Source organism: Aythya marila (genome assembly GCF_965140915.1).
Source record: "Aythya marila genome assembly, chromosome: 14".
NCBI classification, from domain to species: Eukaryota; Metazoa; Chordata; class Aves; order Anseriformes; family Anatidae; genus Aythya; species Aythya marila.
Genome location: NC_139055.1, coordinates 18,784,973 through 18,804,588, shown reverse-complemented (window position 1 = coordinate 18,804,588; position 19,616 = coordinate 18,784,973). Strand labels below are relative to the sequence as shown.

Sequence of the window (19,616 nt, the reverse complement as noted above, 5' to 3'; positions counted from 1 at the left end):
TATATATACATCCAAATTCTTGAAAAATAATCGGTGTAAAACCCTCGTGCTCTGCAGCCACAGAGCATCCACTCCTCCCGGAGAAGGCACGTGAGAGAGGACAAGATGGCGGGGCCGCCGCCACAGGTCGCTGACAGGACGGGCACCTTCCCGCCACCCGCCTCGGCCCTCGGCACGGCCGCCCCCAGGCTGCGCGGCGCTTGAACTCGCTTTAATTATTTGGCAAGGGGAAAAATCGGTTTCATCAGAGCTGGCACAAGCCATCGATAAATGCGCATTCTGAAGCGAAGCGCAGACGTTCCTGGAGATAGGTGCCGGGCCAAGAGGAGATAGCTGCAGCACAACAGCTCCGAGCCGCGCGGAGTTGCTAGGTGACGGCTGGGGACGGCCTGCCGCAGCTCCACAGCCGCCCGGCGCCTCGCCTCCCTCCCTCCTCACCCAGAAAAGGTGACAAAACTCCCCCTTGGAGGCATGGAGAGAGCAGTCCCACGCCACATGGAGCCCAATGGCCGGGGCTGTGGAGGGCACGTGCTGAGCTCGGGCTCCTGCACGCTGAGAGGCTCTGGTCCTGCTCTGGCTGCTGCTGCACCCGGGAGAGAAATAAACACAGATTTCTAGCGTTTTAATTTGAATATTAATGGGGATTTTCCTCCGCTCAATAGCAGTACGTGGCTCTTCCACTTCAGTATCAGCACAGATCAAACCTAGCACCGCACGTCAGGCTGCAAAACAAATACAGCAGCCGGGGAAGCTGGACCTGGACCTGCTCGCCCCTGGGGCTGCTGCAGCGCGGCTCCCACACCGGCACCGGCACCAGGGGGGCCCCTGCTCGCTGCCTCGCACGGGCGGTGGAGATGTGTGCAAGCAGCTCAAACACGGCATTGAAACACAGAGGGGAAGCTTTGCTGCACCACACACTTCCCCTAACATGTGTGCTCGCTCAGTGAACTCACGTGTTTCTTTGCATAAAGTGTTCATGCAGCTTTTTAAAACGTCTTTTTTCTTGTTTGTAAACTAGGGACATCAAGAGCACTCTCCCCAGCCATCTCCTGCAAACACCAAAAGCTCCAAGAAGTGGCAGTGACTAAGCAGTAGTGACTTGCAACCAAAACAGCAAGAATAAGGAAAAGACAGGTACTGGCTTTGCCTTTTAATTCTTTAAAAGACGTTTGATTCTGGCCTGAGACAAGAGAAACCACACTATTTTTGAGGCCATCCAGAACTATACCAGGTTCAACAGATGCATCCTTAGAAATCCCCTGGAAAGGTTGAGGGGCTGCGGGTGCTCATTGGGACTGCTCCTACTACACGTGGACAGGCTTTTCGGCACAGATCCTTTTGAGAAAACATCAGAACAAGGAGGTCTCCTATGCTTCAGGAACACTAAATCACAGCTGGGTTTATCACAGAAATCCTGACAGGGTGAACGTGGCCCAGGAAGGAAAATTAAAGGTTTCATCTACTTGTGGGTCAAAGATTACCATAATAATACCAAGTTTCCCTGGAACCAGTGGCTGGAGAGGAGAGGAGGAAATTCGCAGCATGAAGTTACTGATGGAGGAGCACTGACAGAGATTGCTCACGCTCTGGTTTTACAGGGGATAACCGCCTGGACACCTGGACACCTCAAGAGGCAGTGCAAACAGGCTCAAAGCTGCAGCAAGAGGTCAGCCTCAATGCGACCAGCCTCATTTTCTCTTTGCACACCCTCCCATGCCTGTCCCCGGGACCTGTCCCCCACCTCCAGCTCTCCTCTCCCTGTGAACACCAGCGCGGTGTCTCCCCGTCGGCACAGGGGGGGACGTGGGGGTGCTCGAGCGCCTCTCGCCGGATTCCAGCGCCCACTCGAGCACCCACTCGGCGAGGGCCCGGCCACCATGGGAAACCCGCGGCATTTCTGTCAGCACTGCTGCACAAGTGCTCTGCTGCAAGGGAAAAAGTGCACTACTCAGCCACCTCAAAGCGCTTATCCTGGCTGATATTTAATTTGTATTAATAATTGCCAATTTTGAATGTATCGGCTGTGCTAGCATGGTTTTATTACCATTACTCATGGCAGCCCCACGCCAAACAAGAAGCCTGGTTTCCCTTTTCACTCAGCAACAGCGAATGTACAAACCAAAAAAAAGAGATGTAACACAACATAGGGCAGATAGGCTCTCTTTCTTTCTCTATTTGACCAATACAGATTGTGTTCTGTTTTTAGTGTCAGAGATCTCCACAGTAATACTGTGAGAAATACTTTTTTAGCTCATCAGATAAAAATGCAAATCTTGATTATTCATACATTGCTAAAAAAAAAAACAGAAAAAAACAGAAACAGCTGAGGCAACCCCCTCTGAGAACTGCAGCCCGGCTCGGTGGGGGCAGGAAGGGGCCCTTTGGTTTCACCACACCAGCTCTGGGCACCCTGTGTGCAGGGACGGGGCAGCCCCCAAAGCCTGTGCCCCCCTCCGGAGCACCCCTCCCCAGGCAGGTCGCCCACGCCAGGCCCCGTCCTGCTGCCACGCTCTCGCTCTCCAAACGGCTTCTGCAGATGTGAAGCTTTATCTCCGGTTAGGATCGAATGCAAGGTCATTAACCCGGCGGTACGGCACCGCAGCCTGTACAACAGCAACAAATCCCAAGCCACGCTGCTCCCACGGCCAGCAAGGTGCTCTGGGGTCACAGCAGCCCCAGGGCACGCAGGCAGAAGCTGTGGGGTGCGGGAGCAGCGGGTGCGGGACCAATGCAGGAGAGCTGCGGGTGCTGCCCGTTTGTTCGACCTGTCCCTCCAGGAGCAGCACCAAGCTGCAGGGCCTGCCCGTAGGGACACCCCAGCTGAGACCCTACACAAAGCCCCCCCATCTCCACCACAGACACGTCCAGGAGCACCCCGAGGAGCTCAGCAAGAGCTTTCAGCCCTCCAGCCCCACTGCGACAGAACAGGCTCTTGTTCCAGCGGCTTCCTGCCTTTCTCCGGGATAATTTTTTTCCCATTAAACAACCACTATGAGCTGTTTCTCTTCCCAATATGGCAAGCACCACTACGCTCATTGTTTGTTTGTGTTTTGTTTTAGTTCCTTCCCTACTAAAACAGCTTGAAACCCATTGTATTACCTGCCTCCCCCTCCACATCTCACACTTGAATACCACCAGGTTTTCCTTTAAATGAAAAGCACTTAAGCAGTTACGAGATTCCTCGCACATATTTGGCTGACGGGAGTACCTGGAACTCCCTATTCCTTGGCTTCAGCCTGTAAATGCAGAAGGTTTTGAAACTGAGATCTAAACCAGCTCTTTGGTTTTTAACAGCCTAGCCGGGGAGTCCATGGAACAGATACAAACACATGTCATAAGAAAGCATCTGGAGTCGTTTTTAAGCATATTTCAAGTATTGTTTATTATTTTTTTCTCTTCAACAGATAACTTCAGGTTCTCCCAGATTTATTCTAACTGGTTATGCCAATTAACTCATTCACCAAGGTTTCCAAGCCCTGCCTAATCCCTCGTGCTCACACCGCACCGGAGCGAACGACGAGGGCAGGTGCGACCCCGCAGCCTTGAGGCTGGCACAAACACCTTATGATGCTTTCACTTTTTAAGCACTAATCAAAGGTTTCCATGGTGACCAGCAGGAGCAGGAAGAAGATGGGAAATTATAGGTCAGCTCTATCACTGAGAGCAAAAAATTTATTCAACTCCTTTGCCCTTGAGAAGTTTCAAGGTGACCTAGAAGTATTGACTAACTGAGCTGCACAAAGGCAGAAAACATGCCCCAGAGCAGTATCCTATCGCTGCCAAGAAATAACTTCCAGTCCTTTAACACCAGGCTTGATCTGAACCCCAGCGAGGAGCTTCACCCCGGCAGTCGAGCCCACCAACACGCCACCAGCACCCGCACGGCCCCGCGGCGATGTAGGTCAGCGGGACAGCCCAGCGCCCCTGCCACCCACGCTGCCCCGGGTACCGATCCCCATCTCACGCACACACAGGTTTCCATTTACTCGTAAACCAGATATGACTCAACACCAAACACACACACACACACACACACAAGGAAACTTTTTTTACCACTATTAACTTTCAGAGGAAGTGGAAAATGGAGAGAAAAACATATCAGTCATATACATACTTTGCCAAGTGGTTCATGAGCAAGTGCAGCATCTGCCTGTTTTTCTCCGGGAGCCGATGAACAAGGCTGTGGATCTCTGACACCCTGGATTCCTGATTCTCCAGTTCTGCATTGGAAATAGAAGATGATTTATCCCTGCATCAGAGGGGTTATTATAGAAAAAGGCATGCTGGCCCAGAGAGCAACACTGACAGACATCCCAGAGACCCGAGGCTCCCACTCCCTAACTCCAACCTACACCCAGGCACGCTGCGGGTATTCTCCACAGTGTTTTTTCTCTTTACCAACTCCAATCAGTTGTTTGAGAAAGGAAGAAACTAATGGGCTGAAACAATGAGCTGAGAGCAGATGCCAGCCATATGAAAAGCCAGTTGTGATCAGGAAATGGGCTGGCTGTAACCAGAGTGTTCCTCCAGTTTCAACAATGGGAAGCATCAGCACATTCTCATCCAATGTGTTTCCAAGCACCGTAAGAATGTGCTCAGCACAACGCCCGGAAAGATTTTAGCATCTGGTCTCAGCAGGCTGGTTGGATCTGCAGGTGCTGGCAGACATGCCCCAACGGCCTAAAAACAGGATCCACCAAGGAGTCCCCTGCCCTGACCCCTCTTCAGGAGGCCACCACCGATGTGACCACCACCCATGGGAGCCTCCTAACCCACCAGTCCTCACCTGTGTGCACCAGGCTGTAGCAGCACAGAGCTGCTACCCGACAATTACCTGCTCCCATATTAAAGCATCCTCCTAGAGCAAAGGAAAGCAGCACAGACTTCTGAACCGCAACTGATCTAACCAAAGCACCGGAGGTGTTGTTTGAACAATGGCCTCGCTCATTTTGGCAGCTGATGGTCAGAGAAAGAAATAACTGCAGCACCAGTTAGTGCCATCAGCCAGCTCTCCCCTAGCCCCGCACTGTGTGTTCCCTTTGTACCCAGTAAGTCCCAAACAACACCCTGCCCCTTGCATCTCCATCCTTAGTCTGCTCTCCAGGATTTAAGAACAAGGGTTCAGTGGGGGAGCAGCAGGGTAGAGGTTATGCTCAGCTGCTTGCAAATTCTGTTCCTCCTTCAGACTGATGCCATCAACATCAACAAACTCACTTGCTGCTTTGATGAAGCTTCTTTGAAACTGGTACATCATGAGTGGCCCCGGAAGCATTCTGGAAGATAAAAAGGTAACACAGACAAAACACAGCTGAGCAACACAATCGCAAAATTGCAGAAATAAAGCTTTGCTGTTACCATAAAGTCAGCTCTCTTTTTAAAGAGCAGAACTAAGCAATAGCAACTCCAATAAATTCCTTTCATCAGAAGGCTTAAGACCTGCTAAAGTACCCTCGGTTTATTCTTCCTCCCTTTTCAGTACCATACCAACTTCGTTTTTAATTTTGGCTGTTCTTCACTAACACTGTAACACAGAGTTTTAGTGCAACAGCGAGCCCATGATTTCCAAGTAAGTTTAAAAATAAATTAAAAAGAGAAACAAGCCTAGTCATAAAACTTTAACAGTCGCTGTTCCCATTATATTTCCAATTCTCCCCTCCCCTTGCACATCCTTTCAGTGGGACATCTTGGTGCTGGCGACGTTCTTCAGTGCTTTGCAAACAGTTCAAACACTGGAACAAAGGTTGCCAATCAAGCAAAATTATGTAGTGTTTTGTGATTTTCTAGGCTGAGATCCACCAAGCTAATTATACTCATCACTCTAATTGGATTTAGCTTCTCTCTTGTTCTCTGCATCTCAAAAAAGAAAACCAAACCAACACAGAACAACAGAAAGCAAAAACCTGCAGTCGCGACAGGTAGAAGCATGTTGTGGATAATGAAATGCTGACTGCTGCCAACAAACTAACATTTTTGGAAGATAACCCACAATGATAATGGCATCGGCTTTCATACAGAAATTATTACTGAAACGAAGCTAAGCACCCAGTTCTGTAACAACTGCTCCTTACAGGAGCGCGGTGCTCACTTTCTGCCACACACTCATTAGGCAGAAGCCTACTGCGAAAAGCTTCAGCAGAAGCTGAAATCAAGGCAGGGCACGCAAGAATGAGCTTTTTTAATTACGTCTGTATGATATATGCATTTTCCAGAGAGCTCAACGTATTCCCCACATCCTACTCAAACATGCTGGAGGGTCAAGGAAAAAGCCAGAATAAATTCTCTAGCAGCAGTTTCTCTTTCATTTATATTAAAGTGTTTTTGTTAAGTATCAGCAATAGTAGGCAGTAACGTCCCAGATCATTGCTGAGTTTGTCCTGAAGCCTCACGACAGACGAGCCTTTTCTGCCTTACCTCAGGTAAGTTTTCAGTGCACTAGTAATGGTCTTTATCTCCCATTCTGCACAGATCTCGGTTTCTGTTTCAGTGGCTGTTTTTGGATCTAAGGAAAAAGAAAAAAAGAAAAACAGTGAACCAAAGTGATGATAATACCAGCTCACACCACTCCAGCACCAGCAGAATAGAGCCAGCTGTGTGGGAAGATCATCACGTCGCATTTTCTTAGCTATTCCAAACCCCAGTGACCACAAGCTGTTCCCCAGCAGACACTTCTGCTAGGAAGCAGAATTCGTCACCAGAGACGGGACACACTCACTTGCATGAGACAAAACAAAAAAACAGGAAAAAAAAAGAAAAGAAAAACAAAACATCAACCATGAGCAACGAGCCTGGCAGTTGGACTGAAAGCGTGACACTGAACAGGGTGCAGGAGGCTGGGGTGGTCAATGACAGCAGTGACAGCAGTGCACAAACACGACACAGACCAAGACAACCACAGATCACCCCAGGACTCAGCAGAAAAGTCACAGCCTCGAGTGAGGTGCGAGGCATCGCTACAGCCTGCATGGACACGGGCACGCAGCAGCAGCAATGGTGGTGGCACGGCCTTTAGGGTGGCGGTGAGGCTCCTGGGCCCCAGTGGGACAGAGCGGGTGGCAAGGACAGGTACCGGTGGGCAGGGGCAGGGGCTAAGTTTGTTCTCCTGCCCGAGAAGAGCTCCTGGAAGTGGCAGGGAGGCTGTGGAAGGCCGAGCCACACGCCTGCAGTGTGGATTCACAGCTGCCTTTCATTTGGACGGGGAGGAGGCAGCGGGGCGGCCTCACGCAGCGCCTTGGCACAGCTGCTGCCCGGGTGCTCTGGGGCTTAGGATGCTCCCATCGCCTCGTCTGCAGCCCCTGCGGTGCTCTCATGCCACCCCCGAGGTACGTGGGGAGCAGCCAGGCCTCATTATTGTGGTGGTGTTAGCAGGGAGAGCATGGAGACACCCGGCCGGTCTGCGCGGGGTAGGGCGGCAGCAGCCGGGGCTGGGCGCGGCAGCGCTGCGCTGCGGTTTGTTTATTCACCTCTGGCCTCTTGATGTCATCCTATTCTGCTCCTGCATCCTCTCGGCAGCAGCAGGCTGTTTCTTGCCATCTTTGTTTTTTTCCAGCACCTGATTCACCCTCCTCCACCCCACAGCTGCCCGCAGGCCCGGCGGCATCTCCCTGCTGCGAGGAGAGCCCGGCACCGACAGGGAGCGACCCTCGAGCCGCCTCCACCAACATCACCAAGCACCACAGCACTGCAGAGACCCAGCCACAGGCTCAGCCTGCAAAAAGCCTCCTAGTGCTTGTGAGGAAGGACTCTGAGCTACAGGTGACGGGCACGCACCGCGGCATCGCCGCCCTGCAGGGACACTTCTCGGGTCCTTGTTTCCCCCGCTAAGCCGAGGAGAGGGCTGAGCTGAGCTGCTGCCTCGCTCAGCCTGCCTCTGCAGTTTGAATTCCCAGCCCTCCACAGCTGTGTTAGATGAAAACATGAATGGATGACAAAATGTTTCCTGGCCATAACTAGTTCCGTGTGATAGCTTCGGCTTTGACAAGCAGCAGCAAAGGATACCCAAGAGAGGCAGGAGCTACGTTACGGGATGCTGATGTTGGCAATGCTCAGCTGGTCCCAGCAGCTCCCTGAGGCCACCTCCAGCCGAGGCCAAGCAGATGCTGCATCCCAGCCTGCCGAGCCCTCCAGCATCCACGAACCAGCACCTACTGCCCGACAGCACCGCTGGCAGCTCTGCACCCCCAGCCTTGGAGCTGGTGAACCACACATCCCCACGAGCCAGGACCAGAAGTGGTCTCTTTTTATTCCTCCTTCTTTAAGGAGGACTGACTGGAAGCCAAGCTCCCTGCCCACAAAACCGGGTCAGTAGGGAGGTTTCACCTCCATCTCACCAGCCGTGCACACCCTCGCACCTTTACCCAGCCCTGCAGGGCACGGCGGACCCATAACGCCACCAGTGCCCCAGTGGGGCTGGGAGCAGTGCCAGCAGCCCCCGGCAGGCTGCAGGATGGGCTGCCCCAGCCTCTGCAGAGGAGCGTGTCCGTGCTTCCAGAGTGACGGCTGCTCTTGGCAGCACGAGGCTGTTCTGGGCCTCCCTCTGCTCGGAGGGAGCCTCCGGAGCGTCTCTATTTTTATTGTCGAATACTGCAGCATTCTTTTCTCCATCTCCTCCGGGGCCTTTCCTTCCTTTCTGCATTTTTCCCCTCCTATCTCCCCTTTTTAAAATTCCTTTAAAGAAATCAAAAAAACGTGCAGCTGCTCCGCACGGTGTAAATACGAGGCTCTGGCCTAACAGCGTGTTCTTTCCAAACGCCGACCTGAACCAACCGCTGTGGAAAGTCTGCTCACAGGAATCTGCGCTTTTCTGCTTCTCCCTGTTTTTTGCAAACCACCAAACCAGATCAGGAAGCCAGACTTGTTTGCACAAAGTTCCAGAGCGAGATCAATAAGGCACTATTTTTACTGATTTCTGAGAAAACACCTTAGTGCTCTGACAATGAGCGAGCCTGTAGGACAGCAGCGACCGCTCCCTTCTCCGGCACCTCCACCCACGGCCGGGCCCAGGCTCCACGGGCTGTGGTAGCCCCAGCGGCCACGCTCGGGTGGCTGCTCGGCGACCAGTGGGAAGCACCACAGCGAGGGGTGACACTGGTCTGGAGTCTTTGCTGATGGCTGGACACAGTCAGCTCAGAAATCACCACGAGGTCTGCACCAACAGGCCCGGCCACGGGGATCTCGCACACACACGTGAAGGCTCAGGGTATCGAGACTGAAAACCTGAAGGAGGCAGGAGCAGGACGCGAACACGTTACATCCATAGGCATAAACGCCTCATTTCCGCCCTGCTTTGATGCTGCCTCATGAATTCTCTTTGCTAACACAGCCCTGCACCTCACAGCCCTGGAGGTCTTGGCTGCAAGCACGCAGCTCCAGGCAAGCAGGACCCAGAAACACGCACGGCAGGAGCCTACACCCACCAAGAGCACTGGGAAACCTCTCCAGACCTCAGGAGAAACAAAGAGCAGGCCCTTTCCGTGATATGAAACCACAAAACCTCTCGTCAGAGACTGAGCAGGAGGCAGGGAGGCACTACAGATACTGCTACCGAGGCCAAGCGCTGATGCTGGATACAGCCGCCAGCACCATCTGGTCCCATGGCTTCAGCTCAGTGGGTATTTTTCTCTTCACAGACACGTATAATGTGCTTTTGAATTTTAAAGCAATAGGTAAACATAGTGTAATTTTAAAACTAATTAAAAGAATGCACTGAATAAGAGTTAGGATTTCCCTCAGGGCAAAGGGTTTATTTTAATTAAAAAAAGCATCAAGAGGAGCACTTGAAAAGTAAACATTTAAGAAATGTATATTCACACTAAGGTCACGTGTCTCACATTAATCACACAAATGAATACTATCCTTCCTCGTCAATGCCAAGGCAACTTCCCATTGTACTACCTTTTTAAGGAAGCAATTTTAACAGATTAAAGATAAGCCTGGTATCGGGAAACAAAATAAAAAATAAAACCAAAAAACCACAACTTTCTAATAGCAAGGTCTTCGCTGAAGTTGAGCAAACAACTCAACACAGGATGTCTTTTGAAAAACTCATCCAGGAGTTTCCAACCATGATTCACGAAACAGTGGGTGAAATTCTGTGGTTGGTCTCGTGCAAAGGCTCAGGGCTGATAATCAGTCCTCCCTCACCCTCAGGTTTATGAGTCGGCAACAGTTAGCTCCGTGGGTTACACATGCAGCATCTGTCTCCCAAGCTAGAGATGGATGCGGCCAGCACCAGAAGCTAACTGCTGGCTCTACAAAAGGAGATTTCCACATGAGCTGGTATAAATGTGAAATAGCGCCCATAAAACACCCAACAGGCCAAATTCAGTTTTAACCCTGGAGTTGCTTATTGCTGTAAATTACTAATCTGATGTCTCTTAGCAGATACAGAAAAGGATAAAGCTAAAGAAAGTGAAAAATTAACTTCCCTAAGCCTTTTACTCCAGCAGAGTCTGGCTGGAAGGGCCACCCGCCGCAGCAGCCACCCCCAATGGCCCCAGCTCCAAAAGCACCCCATTGAGCCCTGTCCCTGCCTGGAGCCCGTTTTTAAGGAATTTCTTCATCTGTTTCCAGGGGATGGAGAAAGCTGCTGCCATAGGACAGCTGGTTTCAATTCCTCACCAATTTCTCCATGGCAAGAGGAACTGCCTGGAGCACAACCTCATCACCCAGCCGTAATTCTCACCCACACTTGGATGGCTGGAGAGGTTTCCAAAACAGCCGTAGGACCCCCTTGATCCCAGCAGCTACGACCTGTCAGAAGCCTCACTCACCACCCCGTGCTGCTGCACACTGGGAGCAGCGAGGAGGCCAGGCCAGACGCCGTCACGCTCCGCTTATCCTAGCACCGAGTCACAGCAGCAGCTCTGCGTGCTGGGAGCTGCTGTCCCGTGCGCCCACACTTCAGCCATAAACCCGTCCACGGGAGCTCCAACTGACAAACTTTATTTATTTGCTGGGTTTTGTCCTCAGTTTGACAGCAGATGGTGACGGTGAAGGTTGGAGAAAGGCAGCTCACCCCGCCACAGCTGCCCTGCGTCTCGCAGCTCCCGGTGGGACGCACACCTCCCCGATTCCCCCGGGTCTCAGCGAGGACCAAGAGCTTTGCCCAAGCCCCCGAGCTGTGCTGCAGCTCACCCCGCAGTGCCTCTGCGCCACGGCTCAGCCCAGCGCCGTGCTGACCTCCTGCAAAACGCCTCGTGCCAAGGGCAGTGTCGCTTACATCAGCCGCTGCTCGCTGAAACCTGATCCTTTTGCCATTTAAACTGTATGTGAATCGCTAACGCTGCCCACATTCATTTCTAAATATAAGGGAAACCCGAAGTTGCAAGCAAAATTTGGCTTCACAGTTCACGTGGGCTTGAGGCAAACACGAGCGTTTACGCAGAGCGGTGCCGCTGCCTTCAACTCCTCGAGGGACAGGAGAGAACAAAAGGGGGATGACAGCCGATGCGCCTCAGTGTGACACTTGCTTTACAGACCACCTGAGGGCTGCCACTGTGTGAAGGTGATTTAATTGCCGGTGATTCGGAGAAAGACAGGGAGACCTGGGTTTGCAGAGTCCCAGGGACTGATAGCAGGGGACATCCCCAAAAAGGATGGCACTTCGGACACCCACTGGGCACGCACCCGCCTCTCGTCAGCCCTCCAGCACCGCCAGCTAACGAAGACACGCCGGGACAAAGAGAAACCACTGCCTATATATCACCGCCTTATGAGACACGAGGTCGACAGCTGAGTGGCTTCAGTCGCTGAGCAGATAATGGATGCTGGACGGGGTCCAAAATTCTGAATCCCTCCCAGCTCCGGAGAGCTCTTAAACCAAGCAATTTTTGCCATCTGTCACAGCCCACAGCCTCCAAGCAGAACCCACACAGCCGCGAGGCTGCGACCCATGGGGTGAATTATGCCTGTGTGAGAAGAAAACAGGTCGAGGTGCTCTGCTGGCCCTGGAGAGGTTGCACACCGGCGTGAGAGCCACGAGCAGAGGACCTGGCAGGTCAGACCTGCCCACATTACGGGCACCCGGCCCCCAGCCTATTTTTATCAGTGGGCAGCAATGCTCTTTAAGTGATGCTCTAACGCAATAGTGCCAAATGTGTGTGCCGTGGCTTATCTGCTGTACTGGCGTGGCTAGCAGGACATATTCACATGCTCCAGAGCCTACGCCAAACTTCTACTAATAGAAGAAAAAGAGGCAGTCGCTAGCTCTTGTGACTGCAGCTAACTTTCCAAATGCCAGAGCGTAACTGATGCAGACATGTCCCCGTGCGTCAGGCAGGAGCCAGGGACTGTGATTTAGAGCCTTACCCTTCTGTTTCCTAATGGTCTCGCTGGATTATCAATTTTGGATAGGTTAGTGCTGACAACTGCTACAGCCACCAGGGGCTTCGCTCAGCGAACACTTTAATGATGGGAAAAGAAACAGGAGTTGGAAGACGAGAAGGAAAGATACTGAAAGTGAAACACAACGGATTAAAACTTTTTGCGAGGAGAAAAACACAGAGAGAGGAGCACTGGCATTTTGTGAAAGCGAGGAAACAGAAGTTACTTTGCAAAGGAACGACACTAAGCAAACGAAAAGAGGAAGAAGACCACAAATGTCACTCATTTGTCCCAGCAAGCACCAAATGCATTCCTAAGGCTGTTAACAAATTATCAGGCATTTATTTCCTCGTTACTGCACCTATTTCATACACGGTTCTGCCAAGCCTACGAAGCAGGAGGCAGGACTGGAGAAGCGCAGCTGCTGCTGCTCCAGCTCGAGTGTGTGTTTGCTCAGATGTGCCTCATCCGTGCCTAAATGCACAAATTCCCCCAGGGCTGCAGCTGGGGGATGCGAATGCCCCCTGCTAGTGCTGAGGACGAAACCACTGGCTCGGTCACACAGAGCCATAACTTCAGCACCAGCACTGCTCGCACACAAGGGCCTAAGGAGCACGGGTGGTTCTCCTGCACAGGCCAAAGCCTGGAAAGGTGGTGAAAAAACAGAGCCAGGAGAGGGAACGACTCACATTTCTTTTGAAGTGCACCCACTAGGCTACAGTTAACGCAGACGCTGGGCTGGGAGTCAGGCTACAAATTCTGCACTGCAGACCCACAAGCACAACCCAACGAAGAGCTCTGCAGGGTCCCGGGGTGATGGAAACCAGGCACCACGACAAGGACACGCCAGGAACCGTCAGCCAAAGCAGCCCCAGACCTACCCTGCACCAGGGACGACCGACAGCTTGCTGACAGCCACAAGACCTGTTTGCTCCTACACATTTTGTGCTCAGCAGAGGCCTGGGGGGATGCTGGGTCAGAGCTCAAAGGCCCTGCGGCCTCTCTCGTGCCATCGGAGCAGCTCAGGGGCAGGGAGAGGTTTCTGAGAACGGCTGCACACCGGGGCCATGCCAACACGAAGCTCTGCCATGGTGTGACCTGACACCTTCCCTCCTCCCCAGCACCCAGACCCGCAGGACCCAATGCCTCAGGCACGAGGGGATCGCATGCTTGAAATGCCTGTGCAAGACTGTGTTAGAACAGGCACGGGAAGGTCCAAGGGGAAAGTCAGAAGAGCCACAGGCAGCATGCAAAACAGAAGAGAAAACAATTTTAAAATATTCTGGGAACAATGTGGCAGGTATGAGATCAAAAACCAAAGCTTTCAGTTATTTCTTTGAAGATTTTAGTTGCATTAGGGAAGGCTGCCAAAATTCGTAGTGCATGTGAGCGGGACACCAGTGACTGCACCAGACCTTTCAGAGCCATGTCCTGCGTGAGTCCTACCTTTGTAACCTGCCAGTGGTGCCCTGGGACCTCCCGGCCTCTAACAGCATGTGGTCCTAAGAGCACAGTCACCACGATTAGGTACCCAGCCAACAGCCTCCGTTCTTGGTTTGCAAAACTTCAAAGCAGCAGGCTACTCGCCTTGAACAAAACACGAGACACTTACCCATTAATATGCTCAACAGCTTTTGAACTCTAGAGTTTACTCCGACGATTCGATAGAGCCCTTGCTCATTGATCCCTGGAAGAAATAAAGAGTTTATTAGGAGAATGTCAAAAGAGCTACTAACATTTCTTTCATTTCTCCAGCTTCCCTAATAGCAACAATAATTAAACCCTCTCATCAACTACACACAAAATTACAGAAGAGGGAAAAAATGGGTTTTGATGTTAGGACTTTCATGTACTGATTAAAAGTAATGCCCCAGTTAGCTCAGGAATCAAAGACCCGAGGCCACCTTGCCACCACCCCGTAACAGTGAGGGAGCACGGTTGCACCACGAAGGATCTGCACTCAACATGTAACAGCGAGGCAGTTTGGGAAAAAATTACTGTGCCAAGTTCTTCAGGTTGAGGTTTAAGACATTTACATGTTCTTCACACGTGGCCTGGAAAAAGACCTTGAGCCAAACTACTTGCTACAGCATCCAAAGGACTCGGTGATGGATGCCCTCTTTCCCCGAAGCACCTCAGACGGGGTTGCCTAACCTCACAGGCTGAAGCTCTCTGAATTTTCCTTCATAACTGCGTTCGCTTTGTTTGGACTCATCTACCCCTTTGTTTCCTTTTGTGGATTGGGGTTGTTTTTTAATTTATTTGCTCTCACACGGCTTCTAAAACTTGGCCTGAACGTTACAGAAAGTTGCAGACAGTTACAGAAGCATGCAGCCCCCACTGCAGGAATGCTGACAGAACTGCTGCCACTTCGGGACCCTCCTGAGCTGACAGGTTCCTGCGATGCCTCCTTCTTACCTATTTGTGCACACACAGGCAGCAGCTCTCAGAAACGATGGAGAGCAAAACCCAGGCTGCACCCTGAGGGGCTCGGGCACCCAGCCTTTGTGAGGGGAAGGGCTGAAACACACGCCTGCTGCCCCACAGGAGAGGACAGGCTTTGTGCTGGCAGCTCACGAGGGCACGCTCTGGGGATGCCTGCAGCTCCCTCCCCTCCCTCCACCCCGCAGCAGTGCAGAGCTCCCCGACTCAGCCCCATCCCTGCTGCTTGTTAACTGCTCCTGGGGGGCTATTGAGCCATTATCAGGTGTGGGATCCGGGGGGTTAATGAATCATTGCTGGTCATGAAAAGAGCAGGTAAGCAGTCGCTGTGCTACGAGCAGCTGCAAGGCCTTCCCCCAAACAAGACCATCTGGTGAGCGGCTCTACCTCTTGTTTCAACAGCGTGTATGCATTTCTTGATGATGCTGAAGCCGATGTTGTCCAACTGGGCGGCTGGAAGGGAAGAGAAGAGAGAAGTGATCAACTCCTGGCCGAGGGACGGCTTCACAGCCATCGCTGCCACATCACCACGCCAACAGGGGGAGGAAGGAAAGGGGGATCGGGGAGGAGAGGCACGGGGACAGCAGTTGCACCAGGTGTAACCCCTCAGCAGCCTCCTGTTCTGACCCCGCACCTCCCGCAGCCTGCCGAGCAGCACTGCCCCAGCTAGGCTAGAGATTTATGTCTACAGCTGGTCAAAATATTAATTTAGGATCAAGGTGAGCTATCCTGAGGAGACCTTTGTCTGGAAACACCAGGTTGCTTGGGAAAAAAAAAAAAAAAGCGGAATCATATTTTTGGCATGACAAATCCTTGAAAGCAGCACACAAATCAGCCGGCTTCAGCTCAGAGCCACGTAATTCCTACAAATCCTCTGAACTGTCCACCCCGCTAACCGAACCGCCGACCTGCCGCAGAGGTGGCTGCACCTCGAGGCCAGCTCCACCACGGCACACCGGGACAGCCTGCGGGTTGGGTTGGGGTTGGGGTTGGGGTTTGGAGCTCCCTCCCACGCTGCCTGGAGCAGGGCAGGGGCACCGCGGGGGCTGGATTTCTTGCTGCAGCTTCTGAGGCGTTTTTGTGCAGATGAGAGTTTTTTCAGGGACAAACCGTATGACAGGCTAGAGCACGGAAAAGTGCCAGTAAAAGGAAAAGAGAGCTCAAAAGAACTGGGGAAGAAAGGTGAAAGAGAGGAGGAGGTAGATGAGAGCAGCAATAGCTTTCTGCAGAGGAAAATGGAGTGCAGAAGTCAAAAGAACGGCAAAGGAATGGTAAAAACAGAAGGAACGGATGGCATGGGGAAGAGCAATAGGTGCTGGGTGATGGGAACAGATTTTACTCTGTCCAAAACCAGATTTTGTTCCTCTGTGCCCAGCAGGAGGGGACCTGTCCCAGGGGAGCAGAGAAGCAGCCCTGGGCCGGCTGGTCCCTGTGCTTCTTTCATTAGCACAAGTGAAGCATTTATTTAGGACAAATTAGGATGTGTGCAAGGCAGCTCACTCTGCCTGAGAGTCAGATCTGAAAGATCCGTGTTAATGCGATGTAAAACCCAATTAACTCATGCCATTGCAGGTCTTCCCATTCAATTTTAAGGGGTTACTAATACACGGATACAAATACCTGCTGGAAGGAGATTTACCCTAGTCAGCTCTCCAGTGCTGCGTGGAAAACACCGCCCACAGGCAGCAATTTGTCACGAAAAATTACTTCCCCCTAGACAATGGTCTGGGCAACCCTGTGCAGGGCAGAAGCCCCTCGGAGGGTTGGGGAACCCAGCGGGGCTCCCACTCCCCGTGAGCTGGACACGAGGGGACGTCGTGCTGGAAGAGACACGACAGCACAGCTTGGAGCCCAGAGGAGAGCCCGGGGCTGGCAGTGTCCTCACGGCAGGGCACAAGTGATTTTATTCCTGTCGTTCTCCCTGCTCACACCATCGACTGGAGCACGGATTCAGTGCTGGTTCACAAGGAGCTGCCAGCTCGCTGGCTGCCGCTGGCTTGCATGGTGCCACCCCTTCCTAATCACTGCTTTCGGGTTCTCTGCCGGTATCGTTACTGGCCTGATGAATGGCACAAAAACCTGAGACAGTGAAACAGCTCTATTGTATTTTTCTGGGCAAGCACACCGGAGCGCCGAGCCAACATAAGCGCTCATGCCGGAGGCTGCCCGTGCCGCGGGACGTGCAAACATCCCGGAGCTCCGGGGTGCTCCTGGAGGCTCCCCAGCACAGCTCCCCGCTGCGCTGCAGGAACAGCACAACTTAACGCACCACCGAACAACAAGACACCACTGCAGCACCTCAGATCACCGAAATCCACAGCCGTGGGGGTGTTTGAGGAGCCAGCAACTGTGGGGTGGAAACTGTGCGGGCAGAGCTCAGCAGGGCTCGCTAGTGCGGGCTCCGTCCTGCCCCTAACCCTGGTCTTTTGCTGTCCCTGTGCGGTGCTGTCCAGCCAACACAGCTCGCCATTTCAGGCTCTCTACCACACACTTCAAGTGCCAGCCATCCCAGCAGTTTCCACTCAGTCCCCAGCACGCTTGGATTTGAGCACAAGACCCTTACAAGCACCAGGTCTCCTCGCCGCGTGCCCCTCTCAGAGCCCGGGGCTGAGCAGGAGGTCAGCCCGCACCTCCCGGTGGTGCTCGGTAATAGCAGCCCTGGGAAGCAGGAGCAGCCCCTCCGGATGGAAATGACCGAGCATAATCCTCCCAAGTAGATGAATAAGCTCTTCAACTCGTTGCTGAGCTCTGGATCAGGAAAGGTCAGGGATTTATTTGCAGTAGTTATATCCAGAAATAATATCTGATTAAATATCCAAAGTGCCTTTATTCATCCTTAAATTTAACTTTTAATGAGCATCATAAAAGCTTGATTTCCCCTCTCACAGAAGCAGCTTCTCTTTATCTCATTCATTTACCCAATGATTCAGTACCACACCAGCACAGACCAAAGGCAGATCTGTATCTGCTGCGCTCCCGATCCCCACGCTCGCCCCGCTCACCCCGGCAGCAGAACGAGGGGCAGCCCCGAGCTGCCACTCGGCACCACCGCCAGAGCCAGGCAGATGCAGGCAGGTGTGGGCAGCAGGGCCAGGAGCCCCCAGCCCACGCTCAGCCAGATTTAAACCCTCGGGGAGCTGCCTCCTGCCATCAGCTGCGGCCGGGGAACAACAGAGGGAAGGCAGCAGCAAAGAGCAAACTCCCAGCTCTGCCGCAGGGAAGCACGGCCCATCTGCACTCCTCACGGCAGGCAGCCCTAATTCCCCGCCTAGATATTTAAAGCTGCCTCTCAGTCCTTAGAGGCAGTGGGTTCACGGCAGCTTTTCTCAGCAGAGGCAGTATTTTCCTCTGCTCATGCACCCAAACACGCTGTGGGGGCCAAGCCTACAGCCCTTCCTCCTGCGGTTTTTCTGTCCCTACAGGCCCCCGTTCCCCAGGGGACGGATGCCAAACCCAGCTTCCAGCCCACGATGCACACCTCGTGCTGCTCGCACAGGACCAGCACTGCAGTGCAGCCCAGCAGAAACCTTGTCCATCAGCAAGGTGCTGCACACACACGCACTGACCTGACCTCCGTCTGGCATCACATTTCCAGTGCTACTGAGCTGGTCTCATCCTGTTCTATTTTTGCCTACAAGATTATTTCTATTTAATCCATTAATTCTTCTACTTTACGCTGATATGGCATATCAGAGCATCGGGAAGGGGGCAAGAAGACGGTCAGCTCTGTTTAGCCTCAGGCAACCTCGCTGGCTCCAGCTGTGTACGCGTCGGTCACGGCACTGCAAGGTCAGCACGGGCTCTTCTGCACACCCCAGCACACGTCCGTGCCATATAACAGAGTGCCGTGATGAGGATGATGACATGAATTCTTTCAAAGACTACTGTGGTGTTCAGAGCCACGGAGAGAGAGAGAAAATAAGGAGTGAAGACCAGAGAGGAAAGTTTTCAGCCTTAGCTCAGGTCTCAAGCTAGCAGAGAGCTGCCAAGCCACGGGGAGGACCGCAGGGTGCTGCCAGGGCTTTTGATGGGGTCCTGAGCTAGATGGGCAACCAAGTGGGTATGAAACGAGGGGAAAAGGGTGGGGAGCAGAAGGGAAAGGAGTTCTTTGGTGCTTCGCCATGCAATATGCACAAACAGCCTAGAGGATTTGTTTCCGCAGAGCAGAGCAAGCCCTCCTGGTTTGCGAACCGGTGCATCTAAATTCATCCAGCTCTAGCGGTTCACTGATACCTGCTCCCCCCAGCACTCTGCACTGCTTCCTCCCAGCTCCCAAAGAAGATTAAGATAAATCACCCGGCAGGCTGATGGCCATCTGGCCACACAGCAGGATGTAAAATCCAAAAGCTCTGTAAAATTAGACAGTGGCCAAAAAGCAGACCTCGCGATAGTGCTCTGAATCTCTTTCAGCCTGCCATAAGCAGGAGCAGGAAGCAGAGTTATATAGGTTTTCAGGGTCAGGAATTGCATCCGGACTCCATTCAATCATTACACTCATTTCAAGTCCTTATAGGAAGCTCCTGTATCAAGGGCTCCGTGGCACGAAGCCAGCCTCCGAATCAATCTGAAGTGTAGCTCGTGAGGCAAGCAGCTCGCTACAGACATGGTTTTAATGAGTGCTAAAGCAGAGTCAGATGTCTGAACATACCAGCAGCAGCCCAGCGAGAGCCGTATGTGAAAATAATTGCCACCAGACCGCGTAGGAGCACGGCTACGTAAGCAGCCTTCATTTCGGGGTCCCAGCACACCCTGGTGGGCAGGGTCTCCCCAGCACAAGATCGGGATCGCTCTCATTTTTAAGATGAAAATTGACATGGAAAAGACACTGAAACACAAGCAGCCCAAGGACACCC

At 52.6% G+C, this 19,616-nt stretch overlaps 1 protein-coding gene across 4 annotated transcripts in view; it reads right to left on the bottom strand.

The window, feature by feature from the left end:
* ARHGAP26 (Rho GTPase activating protein 26) overlaps positions 1–19,616 on the bottom strand; it is a 119,772-nt gene that overhangs the window by 51,016 nt on the left and 49,140 nt on the right. For all 4 annotated transcript variants that reach the window (XM_082771543.1, XM_082771545.1, XM_082771544.1 and 1 more), the window contains exons 13-17: positions 15,151–15,216; positions 13,934–14,008; positions 6,412–6,499; positions 5,215–5,273; positions 4,115–4,220 (exon numbers count right to left, since the gene is read on the bottom strand). In XM_082771543.1, coding sequence (XP_082627669.1) covers positions 4,115–4,220; positions 5,215–5,273; positions 6,412–6,499; positions 13,934–14,008; positions 15,151–15,216 — 394 coding nt within the window. The remainder of the gene's footprint in view (positions 1–4,114; positions 4,221–5,214; positions 5,274–6,411; positions 6,500–13,933; positions 14,009–15,150; positions 15,217–19,616) is intronic.